The 19,530-nt window shown below is 39.4% G+C and overlaps 1 protein-coding gene across 2 annotated transcripts in view; it reads right to left on the bottom strand.

Annotated features, from left to right (window-relative positions):
• The window catches only part of LOC308397908 (LIM domain only protein 7-like), a 32,784-nt gene extending 17,804 nt beyond the window's left edge, over positions 1 to 14,980 (bottom strand). Inside the window, exons 1-9 of one of the 2 annotated variants that reach the window (XM_080884163.1) lie at positions 14,846 to 14,980; positions 14,585 to 14,672; positions 10,717 to 10,787; positions 10,203 to 10,272; positions 7,450 to 7,556; positions 6,857 to 6,887; positions 3,130 to 3,243; positions 2,895 to 3,048; positions 2,041 to 2,188 (exon numbers count right to left, since the gene is read on the bottom strand). In XM_080884163.1, coding sequence (XP_080740289.1) covers positions 2,041 to 2,188; positions 2,895 to 3,048; positions 3,130 to 3,243; positions 6,857 to 6,887; positions 7,450 to 7,556; positions 10,203 to 10,272; positions 10,717 to 10,787; positions 14,585 to 14,653 — 764 coding nt within the window. In that variant the 5' untranslated portion in view covers positions 14,654 to 14,672; positions 14,846 to 14,980. The remainder of the gene's footprint in view (positions 1 to 2,040; positions 2,189 to 2,894; positions 3,049 to 3,129; positions 3,244 to 6,856; positions 6,888 to 7,449; positions 7,557 to 10,202; positions 10,273 to 10,716; positions 10,788 to 14,584; positions 14,673 to 14,845) is intronic. The other variant, XM_080884162.1, reaches the window with a different exon arrangement.
• Positions 14,981 to 19,530: the final 4,550 nt, after the last annotated feature.

Raw genomic sequence — 19,530 nt, 5'->3', positions numbered from 1 at the left:
TATGCCACAAAAACAGTGCTAATAAAAAGCCAGAGAGGCCTATTAGCTTATTTTAGGGTATTGCTTATGTTAAATAAAATAAGATACAAAGCATTTTTTTTTTATTTTTTAAAGACAGCCTTAATAAACAGAGTAGGCCTTTATAGAGGATGTCTCCCTTTGTGACAACTGTACTGTGGAGGTCTTATTAAAAACAAGTCAACCAGTTTGGAGAATTTCACTCCTCAAAACTTAGTTTCAAAACTTCTCAAAGAGTGGATGCTATAAAGCAAACTTTTGTCAGTTACTTCGTACCTATTAGCTGAGGCTGTGTGATGCATGTATAAAACATCCATAAACTATACGCTTTATAGACAACCATGGCTTTTAATAGCCAACATGGTGATAACCCAAGTGCTACAACTGAGCCTTTCAAATGCAGAATACAGAGGGCAAGTCTATGAATTAGCACAAGAACATAGTTTCAAGCACAGAGGTTCCATCAGGGCAAGCAAAGCAAACTGTGCTTTCCCTGTGAGTTCTAACAAAAACACCACGCATCAGTTAAAACCAAGTGAAAGCAATCTCCTTTTACCTCAAGCAGCACTCTGTCAAAACCTTTCATCCAGTTGCTTCCATCTTTACATTACTGCCATCTTGTCGCCACAGTTGGCTAAAGTATCTGGAGGGGGAACAACTCCACTTGCCTTCAATTTCCATGAAATCTATAACATGTCTTTAGTCTATGGGTGTGTCTGTGTCCTGTTAACAGTGGACTGAGCAGGGAAACAAGCAGCTTTTTCTTGTTTTTTGCAAATTGAGGACAAGCTGCCTGCGGCTCTGCTTTCGTTGCTTTTGAGATCAGCTACCATTTGCCTGTTGTGTGGAAACAGCTAGCATTAGCAAGTAAACAAGCACTTATGATAAATTCTCTCTTACTGATACCCTTGACCAGCATCCAATAAAAGATCATTTTAATCACTTCTTTAGCAAGCAATGCAATGCTAATGGAGGGGGAACATGGCTCCTGCCATGTCTGATTTAATAAAACAGGCAAACTGAACAGGTGCTGGCTCCACCAGCACTTTCAGATTAACATGTATGACATCTCTGCTTGCCCTTCTGTAAAAGTCACTGCACATCAATGATTTAAACCAACACTCTTGTCAAAGACTACAAAATGTAATTTACTCATAGAAAAATCGGATCAGAATTTATAGCAAATGACCCGTGTTGATAGTTTGGGAACTGCTATCATGAGAACGCAGAGGTTCACTTGCCAACTGACCCTTTGTGGTGACGTGTTACCAAGTCTGGTGCTCATCTCACACGAGCACTCAGCCACTGCTACACTTTGTTCATTAAAAAGATAAGTGAGTAAAATCACTAGCAAGTGTGAAACTCGAGAACCCAGCTGATCTTTACTGACAAGGAATTTTAAAAAGTGACAATATCCAAGCTCAAAAATAATCCTTAGAAGAATAATTTAAGTTGTAACAGACACTTAAAAAAAATAAAATAGGCAATTAGTCTTGACAGTGACGTTTTAAACAAGTCTAGCAGGCAAAGAACAGCTTAAATACCTTGAAAACAATAACCACCTTGTTTGTGTCATACCAAAGTGACTACTTGTGATGGCTGTGCCCATGAATGGATGCAGACATTGTTCATATTGTTAATTGATTTGGATTAGGGTTTAGTGCGAAGGAAAAAGCACTCAGCTGCAAATTAGAAACTCCAAACTGTCGGAAACCAAGCAGCCTTTAACAGTTCTGACAAGTGTGAAATTCAATCCAAACCGAGCCTGAGAGAAAAACAACCCAACTGTATTCCACTGACTGAACTCGGGCTCATATTTAAGGAATCCGAACTCCAGCTTCATATAAAGACAGCAGTATGTTATTCTTTTAATCATTTACATTATGCACTCGTCTTCATATCACACATAAAATAAGCAAGAAGTTAGAAATATAAAAGCTATTTTTTGAAAGGTCGCCTACGGGTAAGTTAGGCAGCAGTTTGTGAGGAATTTTTATTTGGTCACAGAAACGTCTGGAGCACCTGGTAAACTGACTCGCGAAGCCACTTCCATTCTCCTCTGGTCCTTGTTTTCGTCTGAGTAGTGGGACATAGCCTTTGTTTTGATGAGCTGTCACCTGCTTGTTTTCCATCTTGAATACCTGCTCAGCTTCTGCGTCGCCTCCAAAACCTAGATATCACAGAGACACAAAAATTACCCCAAAAATATACATTTAAATGGGGGAAAATAAAACATGTATGAAAGACAAAAGCTGAACTAAACCTCATCAAAATACAAGGAAGGTTATACATCAGAAAAAAAACCTTTCCTGGATGACTGAGCCGTCACACAGTCAAGCCTTTAGGGAGTATCAGGGCAAGTATTTAACCTCTCCCATCACACACACACAGTTATCACACCAGAGTGCAGAATCCATCACTGACATGCACTGAGCCTGACATAACACTTGCAGACCAAAAAAAAAAAAAAAAAAAAACTTGAATAAAAGAGCAGCAGGTCAGAACTTTGCTGATCCACCAAAATGACATCGATTAACAGTATTAACATGGAATCCCCCAAAAATGTGTTATTATAAGTTTGTGAAAACACATTTTTGGGGTACATTTCTGTCACTTTAGCAGTTTCAGGCTGATCTTACAAGGATAAAAAAAAAAAAAAAAAGTTTCACTTTTGCAAAAGTTTCAAAAGCAGTTAGTGTAAAATTAATGAGCAGAGTTACATTTCAAAAACAAAAGACAGCAATAAAGGGGGAAAAAAAATGCCGTCATCAGCTATAATCTCCATAATCTTTCCACAAATTGCAGTGCTGTGTCAAAATATTTAGCAGAAACGAAACAGATTCCTTCACACCCCAGTCATTGTATCACAAATGTACCTTCAACATTCGGGTGCAGGGCCTGGGAGTTAAAGGAGTCGGTGCTGTCTGCAGAGTTGCCTCGCCTGTAATTTTTGTACTGACATTCCTCTTCTGGATTTTGGCACAAACTATCGCTGCTGTCTTTCACAGGTACACCACCCTCATCTAGAGCCTGGAGTAGGAAGGGTTAACAGAAGTATAAAAATAAAGTAATACAATCTTTAAATACTTAAAGAGAAAAATAAAAAATTACCTTGGACAAGGCCAGCCCCAACAGGCCCTCAAAAGCCTTCAAATTAAGCTGAGGGCCATTGTACAATGTGTCCAGGTGAGCCTTGCGACCCAACCAGTAAATTGTTATCAGAACCTGAGAAAGAATAGACAGAATTACAAATATGACCAAACACACCAACCTACTTCCTTACTTAAAGGGGAAAAAAAAAAAAGAAAGAAAGAAAAGACACCACACTGCTCAAAACAAATTAAGAGAACAACAGGCGTACTACAGATACAACAACACCAACAAGACAACTTTCCCAATAGGGCTGGGCCATATTATACCGTTCACGGTAATACCGGTATAATGTTAGGCAACGATAGGAAAATGAAAAATCGCGATAGAATGTGAGTAAAACGCGCATGCGCAGTGCCTTTGTTTTCATACGTACATGGCCGATTGTTGAGTGAAACAGATGAACCAGAATTGGTTTGTAAAATGGTGCAACTTCAGTGATGTGGAACTGGTTTGGTGTTTGTCCGTCAGATACACGACAAAGCACATTTTTTTGCAGAACATGCAAGCGGCTGTCGTTATTGTCGTATTTGTTGGAGTAAGATGCTCTTAAATCTGGGAGTAATCTGGGTCCTAAACTCCGTATGTTTCAGGTCAAACGAACACTGCAGCATCACTGAGAGTTAAAAACTGTCTAAATTCTTTCATCTTTAATAAAACGATCAGCATTGCTGCTTTATCAGGTGTAGCTATGAAGTTTAACTTCCAGGCATCCATGAAAACTAAATTTATTACATTTAACGGAGTTAGAAGTTAGCAGGAAGCTAGCGGAAGTTAGCTCGCTAGTTTCGCTAGTTACCTAAGCATGATATTGCATGTTCTGACTGAGAGATTTCTGAAAAAATTCAAACGTACAGCTCTGCTATCACTTCCAACATAAATGAAGACAGGAAACTAAACAGCAGTGACGTTTTTAGGGTTACTGAAGTTGGGCTAGCTGGTATATAATGATGTGCTACGTGATCGCTAGCGACACAGCTATGTTGGCATAACATAAACAGTGAAGCTGGAGGACGAACACTAACACTTTTCCACTTATAAAAGTTAACGTTAAGGTTCCTGATAGTTAGAGACAAATGCAATCGCATAGCAGGATGCTGTAAACGGACCAAACTTCAGTCAGGAGAACAACTGAGATAATCCATCCACAATACGAGGTTAGTCATTAATATACTGCAACAACATGGGAATAGAGCAGCTGCCAGAGAATTCAACATTAATGAATCAAAGGTACAGAAGTGGAGGAAGCAAGAAGAATGAGTTTAATAAAGTTTGATTTATCTGACTGCTTTGTTTCGCTTAATGTGCCTTATAATCCCGTGCACCTTATGGTCCGAAAAATACGTACTGCACACTGCAGTTTAATGTTGCAAAGCACCTCTTTTTAACTTCAGTGGATATTATACATGGTTATGCTCAGGATATGTCAGCCCATTTCTACTGGAAATGCCTTTTGGTTAAACTTTCAGCAAGGAATTTGCATTTGCACTGTTACATTTTTATAAAGCTTTAATGTACATAAAAACCAGCTTCTTGTTTAAGTGAAAATAAATGGAAGGTTGTCTTTTTGCGCTAGTAATGTTGTGGAGTTGTATTTTGTCTCGCATCAATTATATCGTCAGTTATATCGTTATCGCAAATTTTCAAATATATATCGTGATAAATATTTTTGGCCATATCGCCCTGCTCTATTTCCAAGTGTTGTTAAGACCCCTCTCTTCTGAACCACGTGGAAGAGTCCGGTGATGCTGTAGCAAATGTAAAAGGGGATGCCACTGAAAGAACTGCCAGTTCAGGTCCTACCATCAGGCCCTCATGCCATTCTGATGGAGTCCAATTCTGACAGTTTGGTCAGAAACGTGCACATGAGCTGCCCGCTAGCTGTCATTTTCTGCAATTTCTTCCTCCTCACATAAAGCAACTTGGATTGATGCCCTTCTATGGCCCCGTCTAGCTCTCCTGGTGAAAAACCACCCGTCTCCTGTGATCTCCTCCACACTGTTAAAAAACAGCAAACCTTCTTGTGACAGCACAGCCTGAATGAGCTGCAGGTCCATCGTGGGCTACCAGTAATGTCAAGGACACTAGCAGAGAGCTAAACTACAGGAAACTCAGTCAGGAGGGATAAACGCAGCGAGCAGTGGTCTATAGCCCCCACCTGTAACACCACTCCCGGTTAATTGGTTCTCTTGTTGTTGCCTGAACCTGTTTGATGATAGTTTATGCTTCCTAGCTGAAATTTGACTTTGCTCAAAACTCTGATGATCGAATGTGCCTTTATTTCTTTAAAGCAGTGCAGTGAGAGGAAGAAAAAGATGATGATAATGAAGAGGAGGAAAATGAAGAATTGAAATATGCACCTCTGAACTGCATTCAGTTTTTTTTGCCATGTGTAAGAATCAATTTTTCCTTTGAAGAAATCACTAGTTTCACTTCTGAATTTCAGCCATCAGTGTCAGCATCAAGGTGCACCAACCAAGCTACTTCGATTTTCCAAGTAAAACGATGTTCCACGACTCACTATAATAATCCCTTTTTCAAAAGTAAGCATTTCTGTTTGTCATATTAGACTGTTGGCGCCATTATAGCTGCAATTAGTTTTATTTTCCCCTAATTTGTACAAGCAGAGCGTAAACAAGCATTCGGGGCTTATGTCAAACTTAATTAGGATAAAATGTGTTTCTTTCTCTCCAGTTCTCTCTCATGCCAAGGAAATTACTTCACTGCTTGCAACAGATCACAGGTTAATCCTATATTAGCCATGCATGATTCCATTTTATTTAATAAAGCAAGAAACCCATAATTACTCTTGGCTTTTCAAAAAGTCCTTATAAAAAGGGGAACAGATGAAAATTAACAGAAGGTTGGATTAATAAAAAAAAAAAAAAAAAAAACTACCCTAATGTACATAAACCCTGATGTTAACATTATTCTGCAAGAGAAATCCTTGAATCGGGCTAATTTATCACAAATCTGAATCTCATCTAAATAAATATTATTTAAATATTTTTCTTAAGTCATACAATTTTTTTGAATGTACTCACAAAAACAAAATGAGAACTTTAAAGAAAAGATCTGATGGATTATATAAAAGACCAAGTGTATTTTGTATTGTATTTTATTAACATTTTTATCTTAAATGGAGTGCAACAGTTCATGCTGGTGTGCTGCATTGTTTTGGTAAACCGTTCCAATTGGCCCAAATTCACCCCAAGTGGTTCATTTGAAAGAATAATTAACTAAAAACACAGAAATAAAAAGAAGGCTACATCAGTGACTGTAGTCTGGAGGAAAAAACAAAACACCCTCCGTCCGGGGTTAAAGTTCACAGCTACTGTGCGATTTAAATGAGGCTTCACACGTCCATGTGCATCACTCAGTTCCACACACAGACTTGAGGCAGTTAAGATGGGAGTTTCCAGACGGCCTCTGCCACTTATGTATTCTTATATTTCCATCACTCTAAACTCTATGAGGGCTTTAACACCAGGCTCCTGGGATTTGCCTCAACCTCAGCAAGCTCAGCAGCCCCTCCTCAAGGCCACCTTATTTGTCATACTTCTGGACAAGTCTTCAGCATCAGTAGTTCAAGCTAATATATTGATGGATACTGCTCCCTTTATGGCTTTATATCCAACTCATTTACCCAGAAAGGAAAAGACACCCCAACAAGAGAATAACGACTTACATTTTTGAGTCGTCTGTTGCCTTCGTCACGCCTAAAATAAAATTTCAAGACAGAAATAAGTACTTAAACAAAAGAGCCAAACATCTGCTGCTACAATTTACATTTCGATTGCGTCACTGAAAAGTCCTGGTGAATGAGATAACTGTGAAGGAAAAAAAGTTAGTGACATCTTAAGCCTTCTCATTTGCAATCCTCACTAATCAGCAACTTATCAGGTTTTATGGAGAACAGGCCATCAGCTCATATAAAGGAGCAGCTTGTTAGTGAAAGTGCAGACATTTATTAATGCAAAGCAGCACGTTCACTTTTATCTTTTTAAATACACACACTGAAAACTCAGTCAGTGGTAACTATAACCTACGCAGAAAACATTAGGCCCTCGTGTATTTTGCCAGTACACAGTGGTTCTGCTCATACTGTATTTTTTATTTTATTCTGTATATGCCATTTCTTTTGATTTTCTTGCTTTTATAGCACCGATGTGGGACCGTACAACTATTTCACTGTACTATTGTACAAAGTATCACTGTGCAATTGCAATAAAGTTAGAGTTAAAGGTCCAGGTGCAGCGGTATGTGTTCATGCAACTTCACCTGAGTGTCACACGAGTGGAGATGTCCTGCAGGTCACCTGGATGAAACAGCTGGGATTCATTTAGTCCCAGTTTCTCGCAGGCTTTCAGGAAAACATTCACATTATCCTGAAATATCAGAACAGATGAGGGGGAAAAAAAAAAAAAAAAAAAAAAAACCAACATGAAAAACTAGAGAAACAGTTGATGTTTGTTCTGATAAACTAGTAATGACCAACTCCAGCCTCAAACAGTTAAAATCCACCTCATCCAAACGATTCTCCAAGTGAGAACAGCTTGGAGTACAACCTACAATCAATTCTGATTCATCATTAATCATCTATTCATCTGTCAAGAAACACTCAGTAGATATTTATCTAATAAGTAACCCATTTGTTTAGAAATCATACTTGCTCTGTTCAACCACTACAGCAGGCAGGATTACAGCAAAGCACAACTCTAGAGCTGCAAACAGATCTATTTAGATTAGCTTAACATATCCTATCTAGTCGTCTGTCAGTGTTAGTACAGCTACTCCTAAAGGTCACCATTATCATTTTTGAAGTAGTTCAGTACGGTTCAAAGTATTGAGAAACCACTCATTTCTTTACATTTTACTTCCAGGACTTTGTCACTTGTAAAGTTCTTGTTTTCCTGTCTTTCAAAGGTTTTCTTTCCACTCATTTTCAGTTCAGGTCTTGTACCTTTCTTGCACCACAAGGCAATTTGAAAATGTTTGTCTACAGCAGGGTCTGAGAAATGCACATTCATTGGACTGTAATTTTACACCTAATTTTTAAATTCTAATCATTCAGTAATAATCTCACAGCGACAAAATGTAGGAGGCACAAAACTGCAGTTTTCCAAGTCTTAAATATAAAGGATCACAAAAGGCAAACACATAAATATCTCAGTTCAGGCCTGGTCCAGTCTGAATCTGTGATCTTTATCATTTTTTGGATCTGTCCTGGCAGGCAAGACCCTATAAACCCTTTGGTTCTGGGTTGACCCACCAACTGATTTAAAGATATTTCAGGGGAGAAACATACATCGAGACCAGTACTCTAAATTTGTTCCTTTTTCAAGTGTTTGACATGTTAAGATGAAATGTTCAGAACAAACCATCTACAAATACATTTAGAGCCGTTTTCAGATTTTAAAGTAATTTCAACCTGAATTTCATACTCGAATCATCTCCAAGATCCAAATGTGAGACATCTGACTGCTTGAGTGTGACCACTTAGAATACGAGAAATGATTTACCATTGATCAGTGTGTAACGTATAGTAAGTGTTTGCATTGTGTTGTGACTGGCTGACAGCCTGATGGCACAGAGTTGGAGCTACAAAGGCGGATTATATAGATTTTATTCTGAGCTGATAAATATGCAAGGTAATCACATTCTCCACCCTTACACATTAACACATGAAAAGCGCTCATGTTAAACACAAAAATAGGACACTAACATCGAACTGAGCCTCAGTGTTTGTAAAAACGTAAACTTCAGCAGATTGGCTTACTGCACTTTGAGCTTTGTGACTTCATAAATGAGGAAATGAACTGGGGTGTCACACAGCAGGTTCATGTGCAGCAGGAGGTTAGGAGTCAGAGAGAAACTCAGTTTGTTGAAGAAAACCTGCTCGCTGCCAAGTTAAGTTCACAGACTTTATATACAGTAATCGACTCAGGTAAAGTTAGCTCTCTTTCTGGAAACAGAAATCATTACTGAAGCAGTTTGAGAGCATCTTGACACAACAGAACAAAAAGGCAGCCAACATCCAAAGAATTTTGGTAGACTTCAAGAAGACTGGACAGCTAGTCCTGAAGACCAGTCAAATAAAAGTTTGCCTAAAAGCACTCAGGCTATGCTCAAGAATAAAGGTGCTCATACCAAATATTATCTTTCAAGCATGTTAGAATTGTGCAGACTCTGTTTTTGCCTAATATACACCGTGTTTCTGTGTATGATTACACGCGTTTCAACAGATCACTACAACCATTTCTCAAACTAAATATGAAAACATGATTATTATGTTGATGATATTAAAACAGTCAGAGGTGGATAATTTAGCAGCCTCTATTGGTAAATAAACAAACTGCATAATTTATTTAAAATAATGATCAATGTTTTTGTCCCCATTTGTGCATTTTAGCATGTAACAATTCCAACTCCCATGTAACAAAATATAATAAAGACTGAAAATTCACTATAAATAATGCCAAAGCTTCAAAGGCCGGACAGAGGATATTTATTGTGTTATTCAAAGAGTTTCTCGATAAGTGTCGATGTTGATTTTTAATTGTTTAATTTGAAGTTATCAGATTAAAAACAAACAAAAGCTCCAGTATTGCTCTTTAGGTTGTGAAAGTAAGAGCTGAACCTCGGCTGCATCTCCCTCTCCCACCCCGCCATCACCACCAGTGCATCCACCGCTGGGCTCCATCTATTGGGCCCTGTTGGGAGCCTGAAATTGATCTTTTCCTGGTCTTGCTTTGGGCTGTTTTGGCAATTATACTTGTATGAAGCTATTGAGAAACAGCCTGAAGCCAAAATAAAAATCTTCATTTGCATCAGTGCCCAATAAAAACAAGCTGAAACTTTGCAGTTGGTTGAAATGCACGTTCATGTTTAGTCAGACTACAACAACACTGTCTCCTTGTGCCTGCAACAGGAAACCACACAATGTTTCAACACTTCCTGGCCAACAGGTGTCTTTTTTGTTTTCTTGCATACTCTGATTATGCAGACGTCATACAGCTGAAGTGTAAACTCACCAGACCAGCGATTGGAGTAGACAGCCTGTTCACCCTCTTGATTATTCCGGGTTTCAACTGATTAATTAGGCTGCGAGTGAAGACAATTAGCAAACAGATTACAAAATATTCCAGCCACAAAAGATAACTGGTAAACAGTCCTAATTTTGACTTCCATTGGCAGACGGCATTTTAGATAAAGAACCACAACTTTTTCTTTTTTAAGCCATCATCCTAAAATCAACTTCTGGGTTAACCAGCAAACATCAGATTTGTGCGTCTGCACTTGTTAATTTATGAGTGTTTATCTTTGCTTACTTTTAAAGATACTCAGCAACCTCCAGACTGTAGTTTTGGATGCTACTGTTTTTAAAAAATTGTTTCAAGGCTGCTGAAGGCAAGCTGGCAAATTAGCCTGCATACACTCACTAATGATAGGTCTGCATGATAATTATCTTTCAAATTAATTCTTACAGATAAAAGTTTGACCAAAGTAAAACTGCAAAACACTTAAAGTTTGAGCATCATTACTTACTTGCAAAGCAGGACTCCGTTCTCTAATGCGGCACGGAAGTCACTGCATCCAAACGACTTTCCAGTCACTTCCTAAAGAGGGGAGGAGAGAAAAAAAAAAGTCAATTATTTGCGTTTCTTTGCTTAATGTTGCTTTGTTGTTTTGGCAGTGCCCCTTTACTAGAAAGAATGAACAATAAAATGGACCGAAAACACTGGAAAAAAGAAAAAAAAAAAAAAAAAAAAAAAAAAGGCACACAGGACCGACTGGTATGTCGTTTTGACCAGAAGCACCACACCAGTCCAAATATACTGGAAAAAGCTTGATTCACGGCAGCTCAGCTTCACATGCGCTGCTAATGGATTACTGCTAGATGACACACTTTCAGAGGTCTTTTCCAGCTCACGTCAATCTCAATCAGAGCTTTTTTGGCACCCCACAATGGACCCACAGCCTATTAGGCAGTGACATTCAGGTTTGGAACAAGTGTTCAAATCCAGTAAGTAACAGAAATAAGCATGACTGTATGAATACGTATGACTGTATATAATTCATGCTACATTTTAAAAAGGTTCCAACATGCTTAAAATAGTACCACATACTTCTACAGTACTGACACCAACACCATATATCCACCACTGTCTGTATAAACTGGTGTAAACCAGCACATTAATGATTAAAGTATGTTAAAGTGCTTGCAGAGTTCAACTATTAAAGATGATATTTGCCCTTTATACAGTCACCCATTATTTTAGCTATCACAAACATTCTAATCACCCAATCACATGGCAGCAACTCTGTGCATTTAGGCATTCAGACAAGGTCAAGAAGACTTAAGTTCAAACCAATCATCAGAATGTGTAAGAAAGCTGACATGGTTGACGCAGCCAGACGGAGCTCTGAGTGTTTCAAGAACTGCGGAAAATCCCACCAGATCTTCTGGTGGACCTCAGGAAGAATTAGCAGTTGCTGTGGTAACGACTAATGGGTGCCTAAATAATGAATAATGAACAAGCACCTCTATGCTTTACAGAGAATGGTCTGAAAAACAAAATCTCCATTGAGCAGCAGATCTCTGGGTAAAAACACCCTGTTGATATCACAGGTCAGCTGGAGATGGCCCGACTGCTTCAAGCCGATAGGATGGAAACAGTCTCTCAAATGACTGCTGGCTACCGCCATCAAGGTAAGCAGAAGGTATGCTTTGTATTAACAGTTTAGGCTGGTGGTAATGGTTTAAAGGTTTGGGGGATATTTTCTTGGCACACTTTGGGCTGCTTGATACCAGTTGAACATCATTCAAACACCACAGCCTACCTGAGTATTCTTGCTGACCATTGTCCATCCCTTTGTGTCCATCATGTGCCCATTATCTGATGGCTGCTTCCAGCAGGATAAAACACGATGTCAAAAACTCAAATCATCTCAAGCTGGTTTATTTAACATGATCATAAGCTCACTTTACTCAAATGACCTTGGCAGTTACCAGATCTCAGACCATTAGAGCACGTTTGGGATGTGCAGGAACAGCAGAGTCCAATCAAGAAACCGTGTGATCGGAGCAAAATCTCTGGGAGATGTTTCCAGCTCCTTATTTAATCCATGCCAAGAAGAATTAAGTATTTTGCAAGCAAGTTATACCAGTATAGCAAGTTGTAGTTAATAAAGTGGCCAGTGAGTGTATACACACCACTTGGTGTCAAAAACAACTATGCGAAAAACATTAGGAAGCCATAGTTTCAGTTGAAGTTAATTAAAAAGGCAAAAATATACACACTACCTCTTGTAGTTGTTGCTGTCAACTATAAGAGTAAATTAAGTGACTTGGGTAAGAGCAGCTGAAATATTCTCCAGCTGCCACATAAAAACAAATAATTACAATACATCTACAGAGAAAAGCAGCCATAAAATGTATGTAAACAAGCATTCACACAACCACTCAAAAGTTGTTTTTGCTCTGAACAACAAATATAGCATAACCTATGGAAATGATTTGACATGGCAGGAGCAAGAACAAGGCAAGCGGGGTTTTGTAATGAGGACATAAAAATGGGACTATTAAGGTTCGGCTCCATAACTAACATGGGGCCCCAAAAGGCTATGCTTCTCACTAATTAGTCCCCCCAGGAATCCACAATTACAATTCATTTTTAGTAGAATCGGGCGCTGGGTACAGAGCGAATGCGTCTCAGTGGAATCAGACAAACAATGCAGCGCAAGGTTAACACAATAACACACAATGCGGCTGTGCCGTGGCATGCTGTCTGTTCTACAGCATCAAACATGTAACGTGGTCATTTTAATGAACAACAGTCCCCGAGAAACCACAAATTAAATGAATTTTATCCGTGTGCAACTCGCAAACCTCGCCAGATTGCTTCATTTGTCTAAATAGAGTGTCTCCCAGCCAAAAAAGGATCAAATGACCCCGGGTGGGAGAAAAACAAGCATCATTACATGTAGTCTTTAAAATAATGTATTATTAAGAGCTGCAATGATCCGCCAATTAATCCGCAGCAAGTTGCTATCAGGAAATAAAGCAGGAATTTTTCAAAAATGCCAAATATTCACTGGTCAAACACAAGATTTGTTAAAAAAAAAAAAAAAAAAAAAAAAAAAAAAAAAACCTGAATTACAGTCAATATGTTTCATATTAATGAAGGGATGATGGTGTTACTCTAAATGAGGAGAATACATGCTGGACAGCAGGAGGGGGAATCTTCTGCTTCTCCAAGAAACTATGACGTCATATCAAATAGCCCAATTCATTATAATTTCTCCTGGAGTACAGCAAACACTTACATGATGTTGCTGCCAGTTCTGTGCCAATGATAAAACAGTTTGGATGCTTGAATATACGGAAGCTTATTATCCCCCAACCTGTAGCTGGAGATATTAGTGCCAACACGTTCCCATTGTGATCTGGCTCAAGGAACGGTGCATTTACTTGTTTGCGAGCAGCAGGCCTCGCTATACTCCCGTCTAACACATACATGCCTCATCACGGTTCACCCGTTCTTTCATCCGTCAGTGCAGGAAAATAGACGTGCAAAACTGGCACGGGCTTTCTGCCAAGAGACCCCTGCACAAAATTCTCACAATGATCTGCTCGGACACAAGTGACATTAATGGTCCCATTTAGAGTTGGTCGACATCCAGTGCTCACCGTCTACAAGTTGTAGCCATCGGTTATGATTTAAGGATCACAGTTTCTAGTTTGGACAGGAGCAGCCTGAAATAACCTAGAAAATGCACCACACTCAAACCACATCCTCCACAATGCATGCAAGGCAAAGCCTGCCTGCCTACACCACATGCCAGGGTAGCATGCAAAGTGTTACATTTAGCAAATTTAACCCATGCCTTATATAATATCAGCACACTGATACTAAACAAACCTCAAGTAAAGTGTGCACATTATTATTTTCCAGCTTCTTTTAAATATTAACGATTTATATGCCTTTTCTGTATTTGAATTTACCTCTGAAGCCCAGAGACCTGCAGTCAAATACTTTCTGAGCAAACAGACTTCTCAGATAGGTAAGGGTCATAAAAAAGCCCTGAGTCTTATCAAAGCATACTTTGCCTTTGAAACGAAAGATTAAGTATGCAAAAGATGCCACACTTGATGTTTGAGAGCACAGAGCCTCAGTCAGTTTAAAAGTGTATGAGTTTATAGTGAGTTTCAACGATACAAATTATGCACAGGTGCTTTTGCATGGCTGCTTCTGGTTAACGTTAGATTTCCTGTCTTCACAGCGGGTTAAAATAAAGCGACATCAAACCTTCTTAATTGCTTGTAATTAATTGTCTGCAATAAGTGAAGAGAAGCACGTCTTAGAAGTAAATAAAGGGAGAGGAAAGAGTGAAGAACTGAACCTGCAGCTACCTCAATCCAGCGTTTGGCCTCGTTGAATGCGTCTGCACTGCTCACACTGGTCTGCTGACGCCACTCCATCTTAGTCTTCTGAACAACTCTAACGAGAGGGCAAAAAGAGGCGAGAATTCGTTACATTCATTAATTACGGAGCACGGAAGCCACGAACCTGCTGCAAGCCTATCAAATAAGGTCAATTAGTATCAGCACACACCCACATCCAAGTGATACTTTAAGAAAAGGCACAGTAATAATTTCTGCCTGTTTGGTCACCTTACGCTGTGGCTTGGCTGCTCACCGGTGAAAGTCTTCCGCTAATTGACACCCAGTTTAACACCGGACCGTCCGTACTCCTGCCACCCCGGAGCCCATCACTGACAGGTTCCGCTTATTGGATGAAGTGTAGCGGAAGGTCTCCGCCCACTAAAAAACTTTCAGGCAAAGTTTGAAGCGAAACCAAAGATGAGCCGAGGAGGGGAGCGTAGACTCTTCATCCCCCTGCTGGCCAGCGGCTGCACTGCACCACCAAGAGATGAGGGTTTAACATTTCAAATACTGAAGAGCCTAATTAATAACAAAAAGTAGATAAAGATAGATAAATACATTAAATAAGGTCGTTTTTAGCGTATACAGCAGAGTATAATGTCTTATTTTTTTTACATATCAAGCTTTCTAGGTGGAATTCATTTCCCAGTGTGATCATAGTAATGCAGTTCTGATGGAGAATATATATCTCTCTTGGCCTAAGATATCAAAATGAAATGAACTGTGTTTAAAGTATAAAAGCACCCCATTGAATTCTCACTTTGTATTGGTCCTTATTTTAGTTGCATGTCAGTGACACCACTGAGAGTCTATAATTTAACCCCTCAGATGTAACTACATCCATGTCTACATCCATCCATCCATATCCTTACCAACCCGGCAGCTCGAGCTGGAGCTTATTCTGTCTCTCATAGGGCATGAGGAGAAGTACGCCTCTGGACAGGTTGGACAGTTCATGACAAGGAAAGGCAGACAACCGCTCACACTTACATCAGCGACCTATTTAGAATCACAAATTAGCCGGGCGTGCATGTCTTTGGACTGCAGAAGAAACAGAGCACCCACAGGTTATCCACACAGGCAGAGGGAGAACATGCAAGCTTCATGCAGGAAGACCCCGAGAAGACAGTATATTTAAAAACCAGACTCTTCTTGCAACTACTGCATTACTGCGCCATCTACATGGCTACATACCAAATACAAACTGTCATCTGCAGTACATTCAGTGGCACTTATTGAGCTTGCTTTCTCACTTCTAGTTGATCCAGACATCACGTTCGATCACACAGTATGCAGAATGCAAGCCATGTAATCTATTAACTTCAGAGGATGGCTATATTTAAATAGCAAATGTGCAAAATTATATATTTGCATTAGGTACAGATAAAAAATAATCTCCTTCTCTTCTTTAATTCCATTTGTCAAAGTTATTTTCTGTCAGTCTCTGTAGCACCAGCCCTCTGCCGTACGCAAAACATGACAGTATCATCAAGGGCAGGTCTCTTCACCAGCTATGTCTATGAATAGAAAATTGTTTTTCTTTCTTTTTTTTCCTTTTTATTTGCACATCTGAAAGCATAATGAGAACAGGGTGGACTGGCCTCATCTTGTATTACAGTACGTGCTTACTCCAATCTAATTTTCTGCCAAATGCCTAAGGAGGTGGACTGTATAGGAAACTGTGATGGAATCACATAATTGTAAAGTAAAATGAGGTGCAGAGGTGTAGGACACTGTAGAAAACTTAATGAGATGCCTATTAAGAAGAAAGAACATTATGTGAATCAATAATCTTCACACACCTTCCATTTATTACCTAAACTGGGAAATTAAAAGATAATTTCCTGAACCACCTGATATGCACACAGAACAATAGGGATTATCTTTTTTCCCCACCTTTGTTTTTGGGCTTCAAACATAAATCCTCTGTCGCTCTTTTGTGAGAATTAAGTAAGGCTGTTCTCAGTGTTCTGATATTTTACAGAAGAATTTTCACACTTAAAAAATTCTGTGCACTGACCATCTTTAGAAATTCACTCAAGGATACAGCCACAGACATCAATTTTCCACTCATTTTTGAAAACAACAGGAAACTTAGAAGCAGCGGTGACTGAAAAGGCTGCCTCTGTTTCTGCACATTCAGAGTGGTATTTATGTACCAAAGGTTTTTTTTTTACCTTTTGTGTGGTTCTTGATGGAAGCTTGAATTACTCTAGGTTGTTAAATTCCTGCCCTGATGAGGCTTTATGTCAGATGCTGGCCACTGATTTATGTTCTTCATGAATAAAGTACTCTATCCAAGATGAAAAACAACAATGGTACTACACAACCCCTTTCACAAGTGCTGCACACTTGAAAAAGCATAATGACTCTTCATCTTTATTACAGGCATGAGGGTTTGTTGCACATACTGATCCACTGATTAGATAAGGAATAGGATTATAAGCCCAAGTACGAAATACTCATCAACTACAAGGATGTAAATAACATCACTGGTCCTCTGATGATCCATTTACATTGTGTATATAAAATGATAAGATGTGTGTTTATTGTGATTGTTCAAGAACACCTGGTCGATAAATAGATTAGAATAAAGCCCAAAAGGCTAATCTCTTTAGTTCTAATATATGCTGGATGAATGTTCAGTGAATGTTTACAGAGCATCCAGAAAGTACTCACAGTGCTTCACGTGGTCCACATTATGGCATGCTACACCCTTGATTTGTTCCAAAATTGAATATATTAATTTTTCACCTCGAATTTCTACACACAATACCCCGTAATTACAAAGTGAAAAATTTCTGCTTGAGATTCTTGCAAATATATTGAAAAAAAAAAAGTAACCTGTACATAAATATTCACAGTCTTTGTTCAGTACTTTACTTTTTACAACAATTACAGCCTCAAGCCTTTTTGGATATGATGGTACAAGCTCGGGATGGGAAGCATCGCGCATGAGCATTTTCAGATCTCTTCAGAGATGTTCAACAAGGTTCAAGTCTGAGCTCTGGCTGGGTGGCTCAAGGAGATTCACAGTAGTCTCAAAGGCACTCCTTTGTTATCTTTGTGGTGTACTTAGCCCAGTCCAGGGTCTCTGGAGCAGGTTATCATCAAGAGTGTCTCTGTACATTGCCGCACATCTTTACCCCGATCCTGACTAGTCTTCCAGTTTCTACTGCCAAAAAACATCCCCACAGCATGATGCTGCTGCAAACATGCTTCACTGTAGGGATGATATTGGCCAGGCGATGAGTGGTCCCTGGTTTCCTCAAGACATGATGCTTGGCATTCAGGCCAAAGAGACCAATCACTGTTTCATCAGACAAGAGAGTTTTGTTTCTCATGGTCTGAAAGTCCTTCATGTGTCTCTTTTGCAAACTCCAGGTGGGCTTTACAGACTTCTGCCTGGCCACTCTACCGTACCGGCCTGATTGGTAAAGTGCTGCAGAAATGGTTGTCCTTCTGAAAGGTTCACTTCTGTCTTTAGCAGAGCTGGTGGCTACAAACTTCTTCATTTTATGGAGGTCGCTGTGCTCACTGGGACCTTTAATGCTGCAAACATTTCTGTGTGTCCTTCCCCAGATCTGTGCCTCAACACAATCCTGTCTTGGATGCCTACAGACAATTTATTGGACATCATGGTTTGGTTTGTGCTCTAACATGTACTAGAAACTATTAGACCTGTATAGATAGATGTGTGCATTTCCAAATCATGTCCAACAACTGAATTTACCACAGGTAAGACTCAAATTGAGCCCCCTCTCCTTTGGAACCAGAAAGAAAAACCTTCCATCTTAGATAAAGCTTAAAGTTACTTCTTCATCAGACCCTGAACCCTCGCTGCTGTTGTTCTGCTATAGTCTCAGGCTCCTGGAGGATTTCCCATGATGCACTGAGCATTTCTTTTCCACTCACCCTTTTCACTCCCCAGGTGTTTAGAGACCACTACTTAATGTCATGAAATTGTGTCTTCTCTCTGCAATAGTGTGTGTTTTGTGCCTTTTTTTCTTTTACTTTCCCCTCACCTCCTAACTTGTTGTGTTTGATGGCTGACCCTCTCTGAGCCTGCCTCTGGGAGAGCTATCTTCCTGTTACACGGGAGTTTTTCCCTCCCACTGTTGCCAAGTACCTGCTCATAGGAAATCATCTACTTGTTGGGGTTTTCTCTCAAAGGTAGTAGATCTTTACCTTCCAGTATAAAGCACTTTGAGAAGACCGTTGATGTGTTTTGGCCCTGTATAAATAAACTGAACTGAATGTAAAGATGTAATGCCTAGTAAACTACAATTAGTAGTTTGAGTAATCACTATACTGAAATCACTGTAAAACGATCCAGGAGCTTATGATGTAATAAGGAGTCAAGACATTAAGCTAAATAAATAATGTACACATAATTAGCATAATTGTTTTTTGGGGAGTGAAAAAATGATTTACCGTTCAATTGTTTGGTTTCAGATTTTATAAGTACAATACCTTTAATGCTTCTGCTCTCTGTCTTTGAGTCCTTTTTACAAATGTGTCCTGAATTTATTGATGCATGAACAGCTAAATATAAAAAAGAAAGAAAAAGTACTGCAAAAGTAATGCATTACATTTTACTTATGTTATGGGTCCATATGAATGCATCAACTTATCATAGCCGATGAACTAATCTGTTGCACTGGGCTGCCACTGGGTGTTGCTGTAACTCTGCATCTGCATGGCTCAACTGGAGGGGGTGGTTTAGGGTGGATGAAGGGGACGGGGAAAGGGAGAGTGAAATGGACAATGACGACAGTCTGATTTGCCTCCACATGATGCAGTTATTTCCCATATTTTCCATTTATGTGTTCCCCTGGGTCCAGTCCAGAGTGAGGTTAAGAGTAATGTGATGCTGCTCAGAATACTCAATTTTCAATTATACCCGCCATCAT

Source organism: Rhamphochromis sp. 'chilingali', assembly GCF_963969265.1.
Source record: "Rhamphochromis sp. 'chilingali' genome assembly, chromosome: 6".
Classification (NCBI taxonomy): Eukaryota; Metazoa; Chordata; class Actinopteri; order Cichliformes; family Cichlidae; genus Rhamphochromis; species Rhamphochromis sp. 'chilingali'.
The sequence above is the reverse complement of the archived record's forward strand: the minus strand, read 5'-3'. Positions and strand labels throughout refer to the sequence as shown.